The sequence below is a fragment of the Lynx rufus genome, unplaced genomic scaffold, assembly GCF_022079265.1.
Source record: "Lynx rufus isolate CCGP_SWC_20201006 ecotype Redwood Valley unplaced genomic scaffold, mLynRuf1.p SCAF_12, whole genome shotgun sequence".
Taxonomy (NCBI): Eukaryota; Metazoa; Chordata; class Mammalia; order Carnivora; family Felidae; genus Lynx; species Lynx rufus.
In genome coordinates, this window is record NW_025814826.1 from 30,171,137 (window position 1) to 30,187,618 (window position 16,482).

Here is a 16,482-nt window from a genome sequence, read left to right on the forward strand (position 1 = left end):
TGACAAAGGCTCTGCCCAAACAGTCTCAGTTTCAGTTGTGACTGCTGCCCCCGCATACCTTTGACCCTGATGTACAAAGCTGCTGCCGTCAGTGAACCAGGTAACCTGGGCGTCTGGTAGAGGGTCATCCTGTAAATCTTCCCGAACTCCATGAACCTGTGCCAATATCTCAGCGCAGTCATGGAGGGGGGTATCCAAGTCCGGGTCTGGTAACAGGGAGGCAGGGTTTAGTGTTCGGGGGGGAGCATAAATGATTCTGAGGGGATTTAATAATAGTCCCTGGTAGTGAACCAGTCGGGCGTTACTTATCCATCGGTCAGGAGGTTGTTTGAGGACTCCCTCGATGGCATGAGGGGTTGTAACATGTAACTCTTGTCCCATAGTTAATTTATCAGCATCCTTTACCATTAGAGCTGTAGCAGCGATCATACGGAGGCAAGGGGGCCAGCCAGCCGCTACTGGGTCCAGTCTTTTTGAAAGATAGGCAACGGTCCTGGGCCATGGGCCAAGGAGTTGCGTCAGCACTGCTTTGGCTACCCCTTTATTTTCATCTATGAAGAGATGAAAGGGTTTGGAGACATCGGGGAGCCCTAAGGCTGGTGCCAACAACAGGGCGAGTTTAATTTGCTGGAAAGCCTGCTCAGTTTCCTCTGTCCATTCAAAGGGCACCTGTTCTCGGGTGACCAGGTAAAGAGGCTTAACCATCTCGGCGAACCGAGGTATCTACAAGCGGCAGAACCCGGCCGATCCCAGGAATTCTCTTACCTGCCTTCGCGTTGTAGGTCGGGGGATGCGGAGGACGGTTTCCTTCTGTGCATCAGTGAGCCATCGTTGGCCTTCTCTTAACAGATACCCCAAGTAGGTTACCTCGGATCCAGATTCTCGTGAAGTGCCTCATCGAACAAGGTGGGTGAGTTTTTAAATCCTTGGGGGAGCCGGGTCCAGGTGAGTTGCCCATTTATGCCTCTCTCAGGGTCGGACCACTCGAAGGCGAAGAGCTCTTGGCTTTTGGGGGCCAGAGGCAGGCTGAAAAAAGCATCTTTTAAATCAAGGACAGTATACCATTGTCTTTCTGGGCTGAGGGCACTTAGGAGGGTATAGGGGTTGGGTACTGTTGGGTGTATGTCCATGACTCGGCGGTTAACTTCTCTCAGATCTTGTACCGGACGGTAGTCCGCACTGTTAGGTTTTCGTACAGGCAGCAGGGGGGTGTTCCAGGCTGAATGGCAGGGACGCAAGATGCCTAAGTCTAGGAGGCGACGGATATGTGGCGTGATGCCATTTCTGGCCTCCATTGACATCGGGTATTGTCGGACCCGAACTGGATCTGCCCCTGGTTTCAGCTCTATGAATAGAGCTGGGTGATGTTTAGCCAACCCCATACCCACAGTTTCAGCCCATGCTTCTGGAAACTGCTGGAGCCAGGGCTCTATGTTTTGACTTTGTGAGGGTGGCTCCTGATGGAGTCGATATTCATCTTCTAATCTTAGAGTAAGTATGGTCATGGGTTGGTTGTGAGGGCCAGTCACTTGGGGGCCCCCTGGCGTAAAATGAATCTGGGCCCCCATTTTAGTGAGTAAGTCTCTTCCTAATAAGGGGCAGGGGCTGTCGGGGATGACTAGGAAGGAATGGGTGACCTTTCCATTTCCTAGGTCCACAGTCCTCTGGGTGGTCCAGGGATATTTTTTTATCCCGGTAGCCCCTTGGACCCAGGAAGATTTTTCAGAAATTTTTCCATGGGGTCTGATCAAGACCGAATGTTTTTCCCCTGTGTCGACTAGGAATTGAACTGGGTTCCCCTCCACTTGTAGCGTTACCCTAGGTTCGGGGAGGGGATCCGAACCCCATCCCCCCTATTCTGCATCTTGAGTGAAGAGGGCAGGTGTGGTTTTTGGCTGCCACGGTTTTTGATCATGACGTGGCTTTTTCTTTTTAGGGCATTCTCGGGCCCAATGGCCTTTTTCTTTGCAATAGGCACATTGGTCCTTGTCTAGGGGCTTTTGTTTGTCCAGGGGCTTTTGGACAACAGCGGGCAGGACTTTGGTCATTTCCTTGGTGGCTTTAAGTTGCCTGTCCTCTGGAGTCTCTCTATTATTATAGACACGCTGGGCAATGCGGAGTAAGTCCTGAATCTGTTTTCCCTCCAGGTCCTCTAGTTTCTGGAGTTTCTTTTTAATATCAGTGGCTGCCTGATTTACAAAGGCCATTACAACAGCAGCTTGATTTTCGGGGGCCTCGGGGTTCATGGGGGTATACTGTCTGAAGGTTTCCATTAATCTTTCTAAATAAGTGGCAGGGCTCTCTGTCTTAACCTTATATTACTGAATACACTTTTGCCAAATTAGTGGGCTTGCGTGCAGCAGCCCGGAGACCCGCCATTAGAGTCTGGCGATAAATGCGCAGCCGTCCCCTACCTTCTGCCGTGTTGTAGTTCCAGCCATCCTGTGGGGGTCGGGTCAAGGGAAAAGCTGCATTAATGAGATCAAGGTTAGCAGTGGGTTGGCCGTCATCTCCAGGAACCAGCTTTCTTGCTTCCAATTGAATTCTTTCTCGCTCCTCGGTGGTGAACAGGATTCGGAGGAGCTGCTGACAATCATCCCAGGTGGGTTGGTGGGTAAACATAACAGTGTCTAAGAGACTTATTAAATCTTTAGGGTTGTCAGAAAATCGGGCATTCTGGGTTTTCCAGTTATACAGGTCACTGGTAGAGAAGGGCCAGTATTGAAGTCGGGGGTTCCCCGTACCATCGGGAGGCCCTATTTCCCGTAAGGGTAAAGCTACGGTGGAGTCAGGAAGGCGGAGTCCTGGCTCATGAGGGGCCCGCCTATGGGTACGTCCAGCCGGCCTTTGGACTTTGCCCCCACTAGGCATGGGCGCAGGTTGAGCCTCCCTATTCTCTAGTTTTCCTATGGGCTGGGCTACGGGAGGCTCTGCTGGTGCAGCAGGGATAGGGGCAGCTTGCGGAATAAGAGGAGGAACCTGGTAAGGGGGAGGGTCAAGGGAAAGTAAATCTTGGCTGTTGGGGAGAACAGGGGGTGCAGTTGGAGTTGGCGGCTTGGGAGGGTTGATAGGTTTAGCCGCTAGAATTTTGCATGGCCCTGTTGTTAAAAAAAGAGGCCATCCAGGGAAGTGGGTTTTCTACGAAATCTTGCCACTCCAGAATATAGGGAATCTGATCCGAGTGACCTTCTTTCCCTGGTAGGAAAATTATTGATTTTACTTTAAGGACCACAGGGAGGCAGAAGGTTCTCTCTGTAGGCCAATTGACCCCAAAGGTGGGCCATTCAGAGCGGCAATAGGTGATCAACTTCCTTTTGCGAATGTCTAGGCTTAAGTTGTGTCCTCTAGCTTTTACGTCCCTGAAGTTGGCAAGAAGGAGGGAGAGAGGGGTGCTCTGCGTTTGGCCCATGTTATGATTCTGAGGAAGAGGAGAAGAGAAGGGGGCGCGGGCAGCACGCACGTGGGGGAGGGGGCGCCGCTGGCCAGGGGGCGGGAGGGAAAGCCGCAGGGAGCTGAGGAAGGAGAAGAGAGGAACAAAGGATGGAATAATTAATTCTGATCAGCCGAGAAAACACTTAATTCCAATAAAACATCCGACCCATGAAAGAAAAACAAGAACTAACAAGAATCTTTCGCAGCGGTTCCAACTTTCTGGTGCCGTCTCGGCCAGCCCAACAGAGAGGGTTGTGGCTAGGACGGCGGTAATTACAAGGGCCCAGGGGTGACAATACATTTAGACTGACATAGAAGCACTCACGTACTCGCCCGTCCGCGTCCCTCTCGGGAACTTAGGTGCCTCTTAGCATGGGCGGGCAGGTATAAACCCCCTGCTTGGATCAAAATAAATTTTGACCGCCTTAAGCCGTATGAGGATCACCGAGGAAGTCGGGTTAAAGCCCACTCGAATCCCGTAGCTTATGCCGTGGGACTACACATAGGGTAAGTCAGGCGCGTGCCCCTGACTCCCAACAATCATTCCAGTCGTTTTAACAGACAGACACACAGACACACATCACATCAAAATACGGGTAACAATTGGCATGCCTAGATGGTTTTTCTTTTAGACGCGTAGAGATATTTCTTAGCACTCTGGAAGTTCATAGAGAAAATGAAAGTATTTAGTTCGCAGGCGCGTTGGGCGTAAGCAGCCCACAGAAAAGAATCCTGATGGGCCAAAAAGGCCCCCCGATGGACCAAGAAGGTCCCCTGATGGGCCAAGAAGGCCCCCAGATGGGCCAAGAAGGCCCCCAGACGGGACAAAAAGGCCCCCCGATGGACCAAGAAGGTCCCCTGATGGGCCAAGAAGGCCCCAGATGGGCCAAGAAGGCCCCCAGATGTCAGTGGACGTCTCCAGCTGACCCCGGCTGGGTGCCCTATAGCGCGTCCGCCAGGGTCACACCAGCTTCCAGACAGAACCGGTTCTCCAGAGAAGAAACACAGATCAAAGAGAAAAGGAAGAACGTTAGAGCCGGCTTACTTACCGATCGGAATCAGATACGACCCGTTGACCAGAAGTCTGGTAGGCTCGGGGGAGATCTCGGTGGGACCTCCAAATGTAATGCCCGAAGTTCCGAAACCTCCCACAAAAGTCCACCAGAGTCGTAAGTCAAAGCCAAGCGGCAAGGGTCGTTTATTGCAGGTTCGAACCTGGTCCTCTGCGCACTCGTCGCCGGTGACGCAAGAGGCCACGATCAGGGTTGGTAAAGCGTTTTTATAGACAGAGACAAATAGCACAGGGGAGGTTTCAAATTATGAGGGGCCTGATTAGTTGATTTTAAAGTAAGGACATTTGTTGTTCTCTGATTGGGCGTCCTTTGTCCTTTGGCGGGAAGGCTTTGTCCGTTACTTGTGGCGGGAGAAAAAAAGGGGGAAGGGCGAAGGGGGTAGGTGAGGAATGTGCTAAGCAAGCAGGTTTACAGAAGCGAGAAATGCCGGTTAGTTTATGTACAATCACTCATTCCATTACATATCAGACTACATTTAGGAAGGTTTACAACCCATTCTACTACACAGCGGGTTACATTCAGGAAAGGCCTCACAATGCTCGTAGCAAACAGCAAGCAAAACAGACTTCTCAGCAATTGTATTTCTTATCAAAGATCCATAATAAGCAGAAAAGAGAACTTTAGCTTTAAACTAAGGCAGGGCTGTCATTTGGATTTAAAGCTGTTTTTTTCAGCACAAAGACACCTGTTATGGATCGAATGTGTCTCTCTAAAGGATATATTGCAGTTTTAACCCCTAGTGGCTCAGTGTGAGCCTATCCAGAAGTATGATGGTTGCTGAAGTAGTTAAGATGAGGTCATACTGAAGTACAGTGAGTTCTTAATCTCATATGACTGCTATTCCCATAAAATGAGAAAAGATAATGTGAAGACACAGACACACAAGAACTCCAGGTCACGACAGAGGCAGAGATTGGAGTTATGTGGCCACAAGCTAAGGAACACTTGGGGCTACCAGGAGCTAGACGTGGCAGAGGAGGATCCTCTCCTAGAGGGAACAGAGGGAGCATAGCCCTTGTAATACCTGGGTTGGAACCTCTAGTCTCCAGACTGTGAGAAAAGACATCTCTGTGATTTTATGCTTCCAGAATTGTGGCACGTCATTACGGCATCCCTAGAAACCAATACAGTATCCCGATTATAAAGCAGAGAATGCCAGATTGATAGGCAAGTGCCGACTACATTCTGCCTGTAAGAGACCTATTTTAAATATAAAAACAGAAATCCAAACAGAATTATCCCAAAAAGTTAAACATAGAATTACCATAGAATTGACCCAGCAATTTCCCTTCTGGGTATATACCTAAAGGTATTCAAATCAGGGACTCAAGTAGATACAAGTGTTCCCTGCAGCATTATTCACAATAGCAAAAAGGTGGAAACAACCCAGATGTCTATGAAGAGATAAACGGACATACTAACAATTATGCCAATAAGGGCTTGAGTAGACACTTCACCAAAGATACAAGATGACAAATGAGCATGTGAAAGTATGTTCAACATTATTCGTCATTAGGAAAACACAGATTTTAACTACCATGAGATAAAACTCCTAAGATATTAGAATGGCTAAAATAAACTTTAAAACAGCAGTATCAGGGGCACCTGGGTAGCTCAGTTGGTTAAGCATCCCACTTCAGTTCAGGTCATGATCTCCCAGTTCCTGAGTTCAAGCCCTGTATTGGGCTCTGTGCCGACAACCCAGAGCCTGGAACCTGTTTCAGATTCTCTGTCTCCCTCTCTCTCTCTGCTCCTCCCCACCCCTCTCAAAAATAAAAAAAAGTAAAAATGAATAAAAATAAAATGACAATGCCAAGTGCCGGTGAGAACAGAGAGCAATAGGAACTGTAATATAGTGCTGAAGGGAATGTAAAATGCAACTGTTGCCTTAGAAGGCAGCTTGGCATTTCTTAAAAAAAAAGTTAGTGACAGCTCAGAGCCTGGAGCCTGCTTCTGATTCTATGTCTCCCTCTCTCTGCCCTCCCCCACTCACGTTCTCCCTCTCTCTCTCTCTCAAAAAAAAAAAAAAAGTAAATAAACATAAAAAAAAATTACACACATACCAGGAAAGGATCTCTTCCAGCCATCTCTTGTTAATTTCTTGGCTTGTGGCCTTTTGGTCATGTAACTTCAATCTTCACGTGTGTTCTCTGCATGTATGTTCATCTGTGTCAAAATTTCCCCTATTTGTAAGGACACTAGTCATGTCACATTAGGGGCCCATCCTCCTCCAGTATGACCTCACCCTAACTAATTACATCTGTAACAACCCTATTTCCAGATAAGGCCACATTCTGAGGTCCTGGGGGTTAGGACTTTGTGGGGGAAATAATTCAATCCAGAATAGCCCTTATTAGAATGGCCAAAATCTTCTGTTCTTCTGGAGATCTATTTGTTTAGTTTTCAATTAACAAAGAGTGAAAATGAAAAACCTTTTCTGACATTTTTGCTTGGAGTGCTGGATTTAAAAGTAAGTCATTTATGTTCGATACATTTCATTAAATGTTTGGCATGAATTTACAAGGAACTACTATTTATTTTAATCAGTTTCAGATTGCAATAGGTCATTTAAAATTCCACTAGAGATTATTGATGACATTATTATTTTTAAAAAGCACATCTGATAGGATAAAATCTCTCTATTGCCAATTTTTTTATTCTTCTTTGATATATATACATTTTTTAATCTGGTAAATGTGTTAACCTCATCATCTCTTAGTGATTTCCTGATTTTGTAGTTTATGATTCAGATAATACTATTCATTCAGTGTGTCAGACTAATCAACTCATGCTCACTAAAAATAAATAAATTAAATTAAAAAACAAGAATAGAGAAAATAAAAAAGACTGACCATACCAAATATGTGGGAATATAAATTGTACAACCACTTTGGAAAAACAGTTTAGAAGTTTCTTTACAGGTTATACATATTCCTACCATATGACCCAGCTATTCCACTACTAGGTATTTACCTAAAAGTCATGAGAGTATACATCCATGCAAAGATTGTACAAGAATGTTCATAGTAGCTTTAGTCATGCTTTCCAAAAACTGGAAACAATCCATATCCATCAGCAGGTGACTGGACAAACTGTGGTATATCCATACAATGGAATACTACTCAGCAATAGAAGGGAATGTACAACTGAAACACAACTTGAATGGATTTTAAAATAATCATGCTGAGTAAAAGAAACCAGGCAAAAAATTAGTATGTAATATATGATCCCATTATGCACACCTCTAGAAAATGCAAACTAGACTACAGGGGGATAAAACGAATCAGAGGCTGATAGAGGACAAGAGAAAGATGGGCAGAAGAGAGGATTAAAAAAAGTACAAGGAAACTTTTGAAGGTGATGAGTCTGTTCATTACATTGACTATGGTCGTAGTTTCACAGGAATATATATATTTATATATATAAAGTCATAAAATTGAACACTTGAGAGAAGTTCAGTCTCCTATACCTCAATAAAGCTGTAAAAAAAATTCTGACTTACTTAAAAGGGTATTATAGTTATCATAAATCTACAAAGTGCCTAGCAAAAAGCCAGATACACAGAAAGTATTCCCTGTAAACACGATAGCTGAAAAGAATACTAATTAAAAACTGTGAGTAAATTTTAAACTACCCTCAAAAAGTCTGCATTTATTAAGTATTTACTAGTCTGCGCAGGTACATAGCATAAACAAAAGTATAAGACAGACTAACATCAGCTTCTAAAAGCACCATTTACACAAAAATCACCTATTAAATGCAACTCATTTTTATCTGTTTTTAAAAATAGTTTCTCTAAAGATTCCTACCAGGTGACACTGCTAATATGATTTATTTAACATTTAAAAAATAAATCTCTGTAACCATAACCTGAATTATATGCTTAGTTGCTTTATTACCACTATTACTATTATTATTATCCATTTAAACTACTTGGGCTTTCTCCCTGTTCCCTCTCTGAGGAAATTAAAATTAATATAGTTCTTTTTCTGCCAAATGAATACTTAACAAGTCAGTTTCTACAATTTTTACTTCTTGCACTTGTTCCACTCACCTGAAATGAGTACTTTGCCACGTTCCGCTTATCCTCGGGCCCCATTCAAGTACTTCTTTAGCACATGCATTAGCAACCCAGTGTCAGTTTGGCTAGGTCATCTTAAAATACTTCTAAATGTGCAGTGACAGTTTAACCTTTATTTTATTCTAATCGCCTATAATTTTAAAATATTTGAAGCTATCTTCCCTTCCCAGAGCATCTATTAAGAAGCCAAAAGATTTTATAAATCAGTTAGTGTCTTACTACAATTATTCTTATTCCAGCGTAGTTTCTCTATTAAAAAATAGTCTTAGTGAATTTTACCTTCAGTCTTCCCATTTGACTTATGTGGTAGATTTTACAATGGCAACTTTACCAAATCTCAATTTACAAAATCTCTGGCATGTGATATAGTATAATAAAACTTTGACTTGAGATATTAACTAGGTGATAAAATGCTACATAAGATTCATTTGTAAGGTGTAAACGGCTAGTTCTAACTTAATGCCCTGTAATTAGAGGGAAATATAAAACTCACGCCTGTGCCGTGAAGGAAAAAAAAGGCAGAAGAACCAAGAAATTTGCCTTTTCATTATTCCAGCAGCCGGTATGATGACGTAAGATGGTGATCTTCTAAGTAGAAATCAGCAGAAAACCATTGCTCCTCCTGGGACATAGGATTCCCTATTCCTCTGTCAGGTCCCCAAAATCCAGGGCAAGGACAAAAGATCGCAACAACTCAGTGGAAATCAAATCTCAATCTGACACAAAATACAAGTTTTCTATCTGTCATTGTCTCTTCCCTTACCATCTCTCGCCCACTTTAATTTGTTGTACAACTGACCTGACCTGACCTCTGCTCTTTTTTTTTTTTAATGTTTATTTATTATTGACAGACAGACACAGAGCGTGAGCAGGGGAGGGGTAGAGAGAGGGGAAGACACAGACTCTGAAGTAGGCTCCAGGCTCTGAGCTGTCAGCACAGAGCCCGACGCAGAGCTCGAACTCACAAACTGTGAGATCATGACCTGAGCCAAAGTCGGTCACTTAACCAACTGAGCCACCCAGGCGCCCCACCTGACCTCTGCTCTTAAATATTAGTGGCAGCAGCAACTTCCTTTAAGAGACAGACTCCAAAGAGAATGCTACTTAGCTCAAATAAAAGTGAAAGGATGCAGATTTTGTGTTCAATTATTCCATTCTCTTCTTAGACTAGAAGAAGCTGTCTTAGGGAGAGTATTTATATCATCAGACCTTTGATGCACCCCTCACTAGGAAGAATTTACACCCCAATGGAATCCCTACTCTCTCTCCTTAAACAAGCTTAAGGAGAATTCCAGTCTTCCCTTTATTTTACTAGTCTGGAAAATCTGTCTTTCCTATTCATTCAATATCTGCGTCATACTTCAGTATCCTGTCATGTAATGAACATGAGTAATACTCAAAAATAAGAACTAGACTCCAAGTTATATTTTTCCCTGCATGGATTATCTTGATATGAGTCATTCATCAATGTGGTAAGGCAAAATATCTGATATCTTGGTTTCATTGAAAAAATCAAGATGCTCTGGACTGAATTTGTCGTTTGTTGCTCACTAAAGCGGGCAAATATAGTTCACGAAATGAATTTCTAATGTTGTCCTTCAGCAAAAACTCTACTCAGGAGAAATTTATAGTTCTAAAAAGCTGGAACTCTGTGATTTTACTTCATTATCTGTAAATGGGTACTAGAACACCTAGACTATTTTCCATAGGTATCTGAAAGAATGACCTATTATAACGTAGGGAGTAGGGAAGATAAGGAACAAGAAACACTAATATGCATCCAGGAATCCCAACCCATCTATATATCTCAAAACCAAATTCTCTAAGATCTCTTTTCTCAGGGTCAGTTCAATTCAAAGCGCAGCTAGGACGTTCCATGGGCTTATTGAATTGAATGACATACATGTTTTTTAAAGAAAGAAAGCATTTAAAAAATCATCGTATACAAAATGTAAAGACAAAAGACAAACAAAAAACAAATTCACAATATATGAGACTGAGAAAGCCTTAATATCCATATTACATCACAGAGTACAAAGACATCATTAAGCAAAAGATAAATACTTCCATATTAAATTAAGCAATGTAGGGGCACCTGGATGGCTCAGTTGGTTAAGTGTCCAGCTCTTGATTTTGGCTCCGGTCATGATCTCAAGGTCATGAGATCCAGCCCTGCATCAGGCTCCACACTGGGAGAGGAACCTGCTTAAGATTCTCTCTTCATCTGCCTTTGCCCCTCCCCAGCTCTTGTGGGCTCTCTCTCTCTAGCTCTCTGTCTCTGTCTCTCAAAAAATAAAAAGATAAAATTTTTAAAAAGGTAAAATAGGCAATGTATATGAACTATCAACCTCACAAGACAAATCCTCAAGATATTTTTAAATGATCACAGTAACAGAGGTTTGAAAATTAAAATAATAATAATATACTTTTCTCACTTGTCAAAGTGGAAAATATTTTTCCAATGATAATTCTCAGTGTTGGCAATGGAGTAGGAAGGAAGGCATTCTCATATGTTGCTCATCACAAGGCAGCTTGCCCTTCGTAGAAACAATGTTTATTTGTATGATGTGTATACTAATTTATACATGTTTGCAAATGTATACATATTTTAAAGGCAGGTATTATATATTTTAAATACATGCATATATTTATATAATGTATATTAATTTATAATATATATTATTATGCATGTATTTTAAAGCATAAACATTAAAATTATATGTATTATTATATATGTATATGCATATATATGTGGATTTTTATATTACATGGTTATTTTTAAAGGCATATTTCTATTCCACTATTATTTTCTAACCAGCTAATTGAAGATATGCTGATCTAAGATTCTAGCTCTCCTAAAGTGGATGGCTTGCATGGTACATAGACAAGACTCTGGGGATTCTTCTCAGAATCTCTGATGCCATGTATGCTAACAGAGAATGAACAACGGACATCATTCTTCAACAAACCAACAAAACCAGATGTATTTTCAAGCATTACAGACACTCCCTCTACAGGCAGAGTAAATGGAATTTTCTTCCATTTGAATTTCTTCTTAGCAAAATAACGATTTAGAAGAAGTCAATTTTGCAATTTCCAGAAAAAAAAAAGCCCACAAAATGATATCAGTATATGCATAATATGTGAAAATCCAAAAATGAGGTCACTAAGGCATCTGTAGTTTCCTCCAACTGTATGTTGAAGGAAAACGGAGTGGCTTCCAATTCCTTCATTACCCACTTCAAATTATTAGAATAAATGTCAGCAATTCTGGAGTATATGACATCATTGTAAAAGACTGATTTTGTTCTCATTCTGCTCCAAGTTGCAAATAAGTGCCACCATTTCCAGCACAAATGGATTCGCCAAAGTCACTCATTATGTAAGGCTTCTTTTATTTGACATTACAAAAAGCAATTTTGTAGAATGGATCAAAAAGAATATGGATTGGAGAAAACTTTAGTCTTGGTAAAATTCCAGACTTTAAATTGAAACTTCTTCAGATCACATTTTTTATCTGTGTTTTTGACTGACCGATGTAAGGGGCTCATTGGTTCCAAGGGCTTTATGTTTCCATTGTATGAGTTTTTCCATAAAGAAGTAGCTTTTGTGGCCCATCACATTTAATGATAAAAGCAAAACAAGTGAATGCATCAGCTAAATTATGCATTCTTTTGCCTTGACATTTTCAGCATCACCTCAAGCACAATACAAATACAGACTGGTCTCCTTAATATGATCTCCAAGTTGCACTTTTAAAAACCATCTCAATGAGAAGCAATCATAGACATCATAACTTAGCAAAGTGTTGACTGATGGTTCTTGATTGTGTACTGAAGAATTCAATAACATACTTATGTAAAGTTAAACTATAACTTAAATAAAATAATACATTGTTAAAGCTAATTTAACAAAGGAAATATTGAAAATTCCAGAAGGGAATAGGAAAATTTTTCACCTGGCGCAATATGTATCTGAGCTTATCCTGAGAAACAATAGAAACCGATAAAACCCATAGACTAAAGTCCAAAGTCCTCATCATTTTATAACAACCCAAATGACCAAATGTTTATTGAACACCTACAGAGATAACACAGGCATCTATGTCAATTACAAAATTGAAGGACACGGCCCTTACCTTTGAAAAGTTGATAGTCCAGTGGGAGATACGAGTATCTAAAGAGATAATTTTAATATAATATGGTAACCACTAGGATAAAGGTAAGTAAAATAACACAAAAGCCTCGAAAAGGAATATTTATCCCTCAAGAAAAATCTCCTTGAGGAGCTGATGCCTCAGCTAAGTCTTAAAAATGAAAAGATTTCTTTTATCTTTTCGTACTCAGACCAAAAAAAAAAAAAAAATTACCTCATGTCTTCTTTGATAGGTAAGAAATTCAGATGATAAATTATTAGACGTGTACTTTAAAACCATGCAATAGAGGCTAAGCAGTGCCTTTAATATCTGGGCCCAGCACAGGGTGTGCCATCAAGAGGCTTGGCTCTGGAGGAGAAGTGCAGTTTGAAAGAAATGTGCAATACAAACTGAATAAGAACCCGAACTAAGGCACGTAAAAAAAAAATTTTAAGTGTATTTATTTGTTCTGAGAGAGTGAGCGAGAGCAGAGAGGGGCAGAGAGAGAGGGAGAGAGAGAATCTCAAGCAGGCTCTGCACTTGGGGCTCAGACTCACGAACCGTGAGACCATGACCTGAGCCAACTGAGCCACCCAGGCACCCCTGATGAGAAAAATATAAGAGAGAGTAGGATTTGGTAAGTAACTGGATATACAAAGAATTAAAAAAACAAAGGACACAAATTTGTCTCTCTGGGTGACCTGGAAAGAGACAGCGATGATACATCATTAATTAAAGACAGAGGTCTCATGATGCAAAGGCACCCACCTTTGGAGAAAGCTGCTAAGTCTAGTGAAAACATGCAGGCCTACTTCATGAGATCAGTCAGCCTGAAGGAAGAGGGACAGTGATACTGGGAGCTTGAGGAGAAAAACATGACAGCTCAGGGAAAGTGATCCATGAAACAAGAGAAGAAAGTAGTGGTAAAAGCCCAACTAAAATTGGAGATCATCAATCTACAGTGTAATAAATGATTTCACCATTGCATGACTTTCTTCAGCAACATTCCATGACCTAGAAGCAAAAGCACGTAGAACAAGTGCTGCTCAGAGAAATGGTGCCACGGAAAGGCAAAGAGGTAAATAAATCTACGTGCCCAAATTAGTTTCCAATTAGTAGCTCATTCAGTTCTCACCAAATCTGATCCTGATCAGACCTACACTTGTCAAGCCTCCTAGAACCTTCCACAGGCCCACAAACATGGCATCATTTTATAGTTGCAACATGAGTAGACATACTCGATGACGACTCATTACGGTACTTTGTTTAAAATGTTACTTTTGTTCTTATAACAGCAAATAATAGCTTCAATAAGATTTATATATGTGTTCAATAATCTTCACCAGGAGTTCAACTCCATCCTTTGAGAATTCACTTCATCTTGTGAAATAGATTTTTATTTTGTTTCCATTTCAGGAAAAAGTAAGTCGAGACCCAAAGCAGTTAGCTAAGATCATTCCACTACCATTTGGTGGAGGAAGATTGAGGCTCAGACTCTCTGAGTCTTACTCTTTCTGCTGCACCAAAGTAGAAATACAAAGTAGGCAAAGGAGAGAGAAAGTGCCCGTTCCTGAAGAAGGTAAGAATAAGATTTAGCAGATGTAAAGAAATGTCAGGTGAGTGTCAGATAAAAACAAGTTAGTAATCTGTGAGACGGGGCGGGGTTGATCATGACAAAATCCAGGATATGAGAGTGATAATGAGCAGTATTAGGAAGTGGAAGGTAAGGTTGCTGGCAGTATATTGAGTAACAAACTGATTTGGACATTAAGGTTGCTAAATACTGAGTAGGAGATTAGAAAAAATACGAGAGAGTAATGTGAGCAGTAGCATGGTTACAATGTCCAAGCAAACCAATGGCAGGAAATAATTGAAATGCAAAAGGTATTGAAATATAGAGAATAGGCTAAGCCCTTTTGGGTTTATCAGAATAATAAAAGAAGGCAAGATAGATAGATAGATAGATAGATATTGATATAGAGATATATAGTTATATAGCTATAGAGTTATTTATACACATATATATTTCATAATTGTTAGATATATGTATAGTTAGATACAGTCTTATTTGAAGAAGCCACATTTCCACTGAAGGAGTAAAGAAAGTCTGAAGATGACAGAAAGTTTCAAGCAGTGAAGTAAAACTTACATTAAAAAAACAAATAGGGGCGCCTGGGTGGCTAGTTGGTTAAGCATCCGACCTTGGAGGCTCGGGTCATGATCTTATGGTTCCTGGATTCAAGCTCTGCGTCTGGCTCTATGCTGACAGCTCGGAGCCTGGAGCCTGCTTTGCATTCTGTGTCTCCCTCTCTCTCTGCCCCACCCCTGCTCATGCTCTGCATCTTTATCTCTCAAAAGTAAACATTAAAAATTTTTTTTAAATAATAAAATAAAATAAAATAAAATAAAATAAAATAAAATAATAAAATAAACCATGGGAAAGTTTAAGTGAGAGAACAGGAATGGGTAGCCTATGAATGAAATTATTGGATGAGCTGAACTTGACTGAGTGTGTGTGGAGGAATCAGCAAAGAGGAAGACAAACCAGAGCGACAGCAATGAATGATGTCAGAGCTTGGAAAGCACAGAGGAAGAAAGGAATATTTTTGCAGTAGTTTAATTCCAAAGTAAGTACACTATCACAAGAGTAGTTAGGCAGAGACTCTCATAAAATTTCACATAAGGTGCTGACTTTAATGAGCTCTCTTTGGTCATGTACTTTGTACTTTACAGCAAGATCAAGCATTTACCCCGCCTGTTTTGTTCTTAAATATATTGCACATTAGAAGCAAGGTGTGTGCTTACCAGGAACATGTGGTACATCAAACTCTAGTCTATGAATTTTTTATAGGCAGAGAAGAATTAGAAGATCAGATTAAATTCAGAGCAATAACTGAAACCCTGCTCAGAATTAATGGGCCTCATTATTTGAGTGAAGGTTTCAAGAGTAAATACTGCTCATTTCGCAGTCAGAGCACTGAACTGGTGACATTGCTCAAGCAATTCACTCATACTTTAATATGATATTTCATAATTATGATAAAATATTCTAGGATGAAAATTATGTTTGGCCATTTATGTGCAAGTTTCATTTTGTGCAAGTTAATACAATTCATGACCTGGTATGCCTCAGGGCTTAAATATTTAAATGATGTTTAGCATAATCTTTCCCAATGGATAAAACCCTTTTGGGAAAAAAAGCAAGATCTAAGTGATATTAAAAAATGTTTACTTAAATTTATATTTGCTTGATGCTTAGAATAAATGCTTCAATTCATTTTAAAATCTACTCTGTTCCTCTATGCTATTTTTTATTTTTAGTATATTTGCCATTTGAATTTCTCTGTGTTTTAAATAACCATATATCAATCTTTATTAACTATGGTAGGTCATTTGCAAAGATGACCTCTAATATTCACACATACTTGCAATGTTACTCTCTTCTCCCCCCATGGAGAAGTAAAGTTTTTTCTCCACCCTTTGAATCTGGCCTTGGCCATTTGACTTGCTTTGGCCAATGGGATATTAGCAAGCATGAGATGAACAAAGACTCAAAAAAATACTTGCACATTAGGGCATGTTCTCTTTTGACTCCATTTGGAACCCTAAGACCACGGTGTGAATAACCCTGAACTAGCCTACTGGATAGACCATTTGGAGTGGAGCAGAGAGCACCCCATCTGGATAGACTGCTAACCACCTCACTTGTGAGTGAGCCCATCTTAGGCAATTGAGTCCTAGTTAAGCCACCAGAAGACTAC

At 41.0% G+C, this 16,482-nt stretch overlaps 1 protein-coding gene across 1 annotated transcript; it reads right to left on the minus strand.

Moving 5' to 3' along the window:
* Positions 1–863: 863 nt before the first annotated feature.
* Positions 864–3,409, minus strand: LOC124507539 (uncharacterized). Its single transcript, XM_047073864.1, is given in 3 exon segments — positions 864–2,309; positions 2,311–3,098; positions 3,187–3,409. Coding segments are annotated over 3 exon segments (2,457 nt in total).
* Between the last annotated feature and the right edge of the window lie 13,073 nt (positions 3,410–16,482).